General features: G+C 50.2%; 1 protein-coding gene across 1 annotated transcript; it reads left to right on the plus strand.

The window, feature by feature from the left end:
• The first annotated feature begins 1,229 nt into the window (after positions 1-1,229).
• On the plus strand, positions 1,230-2,433 carry LOC127804464 (uncharacterized). The gene is made up of 3 exons (XM_052341328.1): positions 1,230-1,316; positions 1,408-1,629; positions 1,777-2,433. The coding sequence occupies exons 1-3, from the start codon at positions 1,230-1,232 to the stop codon at positions 2,431-2,433; spliced, it is 966 nt and encodes a 321-aa protein (XP_052197288.1).
• The last annotated feature ends 276 nt before the right edge of the window (positions 2,434-2,709 follow it).

Consider the following 2,709-nt stretch of genomic DNA (forward strand, 5'->3'; position numbering starts at 1 on the left):
TATGGTCTATCTTAGGCCGTCGGCTAGTCTCTCCTATCCACTGACTGTTGACCGGTGCCAAGCACTGTTGACTAGCTCTGCCGTTATGTGATTATAGCATGACTGATATCATTTATTTCTTGTTGCACGTTTTGGTGTGCACATGGGTACGGGCTGCATGTTGGGGTTTTCATGATCTGGTTATGCTTGGTCGTGGACATCCTAGCTTGGTTATGATGTATTCAGCACGGGCATATGCATCGCGTGTGGTTTACTATGTGGGCGGAGCATGGCTTGATGCCTGGATGTATGGGCGCCAATATATCACGTTGATGCTCACTACGCCATTACATTGTTATATGCATTGCATGGTTACTGATAGTATTTAGTTCTCGGACGAGAGTACCGTTCTGAGGGAGCCTATGGCTCGGGTGTCGGGAGTACCGACATAGATACGGGTGATGGGAGTACCGACTCGGGACAACGTGTGCAGGTTTGTTGGAAATCTATGTTGCCTTTCAGGGCAGCGGCAGGTTGGGTGCCAGGTGTCATATGTAGGCCCCAAGGACCGATATGTGCTTTTATTATGTTGCATTATTGTATTGTTGCGTCACATGACTTGCGTATATGTGCGGGACTGTGTTGGGGTGATCTCCTCATCTGTTTAATTTATAGCCTCCATTTTTCTTATAAACTTGCTGAGTCTTGCGACTCACCTTGCTTTCCATCATTCCAGATAATGGTAAAGCGAAGGCCGAGGGCGATGATCGTTCCACCTCGCAGCCAGCCGTGTCGGTAGGGTGTACATTTAGCTTGCCCCCATTATCTCTGATATTTTGATAGGATTTTTGTTTCTTATTTTGACTATGCCAGGTTGTTCCTTGTATCTCCTATTTGTTGGCACAGGGTCTGTATATATTTATATATTTCGTGACCACTATTCCAGCGGGGTACTTGTGGGCATGCATGTATATCGTTTTGCTTCCGCTGTTATATTTTTCTTATGTATGCATGCCTGGGTATTTTTTTCTTGTGTTTATTTCTCTTCTCTTACGTAAGCGTTTTCGTTCAGATAGACCGGGTGGTTGGGATATTCGGGTGGGGGTGCTTACAATGTTGGTATCAGAGCGTCATTGAGTCAATTTGGGGGACAAGTAACTGTACACCAAGGCTGTTAGGTAGAGTTAGAGTGTTAGGTCGTGTCTGTAATTTCGAAATGCTTTCTAATTAATCTTGGTTATGTAGGACTCATGGACGCACGTCGTGGACAAGGTCGTGGTAGATCGCCGACGCGAGGTAGAGGGCACCTTGTTCCTACTCTGAGGTACCGACGACAGGTACAGGAGATGAGAGACAGTCAGGGCCTCCGGACATGCAGGAGACATTGGCGAGTATTCTACGGGCCGTGGATGTACTGGTGCATCACAGTTACGTCAGGAACGCAGTCATGATGGTAGGACCGCTACGGCGCAGGCGTCACATTCAGGTACGCCGGGGGCAGGGGATAGTTCTGGCGCTGCATTGCTTAAAGATTTTATGGCCCTACGTCCACTAGAGTTTAGTGGAGGCGCCGAAGCAACAAAGGTTGAGGACTGGCTATTGGCAGTGGAGAAGCATTTGCGATTTATAGGCTGTGTGGAGGCCCAGAGAGTGCGATTAGAGACCTTTCTGTTGCAAGGTGACGCCGAGCGATGGTGGGAGACCACCAGATAGCGATATGATGATGAGGGCCCGACGTGGGCACAGTTTGTTGCGGTGTTCAATGAGACTTATGTACTGGCTTGGGTCTGAGAGCAGAAGGTGTTCGAGTTTATTGACTTGCAACAGGGGAGCAAGACAGTCACACAGTACAAGACCGAGTTCGTGGTGTTATCTCGTTATGCTCCAAAGTTAGTGACCCCTGAGTCTCGCAGAGTCAGCAAGTTTCAGAAGGGATTGCGACCAGAGATTCTCCACGCCATGGCTAGTATCAAGGCACCCGACTTTCCTACGGCTGTTCAGCTGGCCCACGCAGTGGAGCGGGACCGATTGGAGGCTCGATTAGATCAGTTAGTCATAAAGGGCGCAGGGAGCAACAATAAGAAGAGAAAGTGGGATGCGGGCAGTAAGAGTTCAGGGCTTCCACCGTGCCGACAATGCGGGCAGAGACACCAGGGACAGTGCCGAGATGTACGTCGGGACATGTGTTATCGCTGTGGTCAGCCGGGACATTTGAAGAAGGACTGTCCACAGGGGCCTAGACCGGCTACACCGGCCTCACCAGCTACACCGGCCACAGGGTGGGATATCATTTATTTTCGCTATGGACAGAGGGGCCATCGAGCGAACGTGTGTACCCATCCAGCACAGATTGGAGGGCTACGGACTGGAGGAGTAGGGCCCAGACTAGCTCAGAGACAGTCTACACCTAGGGCGCAGGGTCTAGGAGCACCATTACCTCTACTAGTAGTATAGTGCCCAGGGCCTACAGAGGGAGTACAAATGCAGGGGAAGGCGTTTGCGGTGACAGCCGCCGAGGCAGCTGAGGGCAGTGACACAGTACAAGGTATACTTTCTCTCCATGGCCATGACGTACGTGCCTTATTTGATACAGATTCTACCCACTCTTTCATAGCACCCCATCTGTTGCATAAGATTCCGATTCCGTGTAACCCCTAGCCATATGATTTGTCTGTTTCGACACCGGGAGGGACGGTATTGTTGGGGAGTGAGATGGCCAAGGATTGCGAG

The sequence above is a fragment of the Diospyros lotus genome, chromosome 6, assembly GCF_014633365.1.
Source record: "Diospyros lotus cultivar Yz01 chromosome 6, ASM1463336v1, whole genome shotgun sequence".
Lineage (NCBI taxonomy): Eukaryota > Viridiplantae > Streptophyta > Magnoliopsida > Ericales > Ebenaceae > Diospyros > Diospyros lotus.

Coding starts and splice junctions, on each gene's coding strand:
- LOC127804464 (XM_052341328.1), top strand. CDS start 1,230: ATGGACGCACGTCGTGGACAAGGTCGTGGTAGATCGCCGACGCGAGGT. Junction 1,317..1,407: donor CTCTGAGGTACCGACGACAG/GTACAGGAGATG, acceptor GGTGCATCACAG/TTACGTCAGGAACGCAGTCA. Junction 1,630..1,776: donor GCTGTGTGGAGGCCCAGAGA/GTGCGATTAGAG, acceptor GTCTGAGAGCAG/AAGGTGTTCGAGTTTATTGA.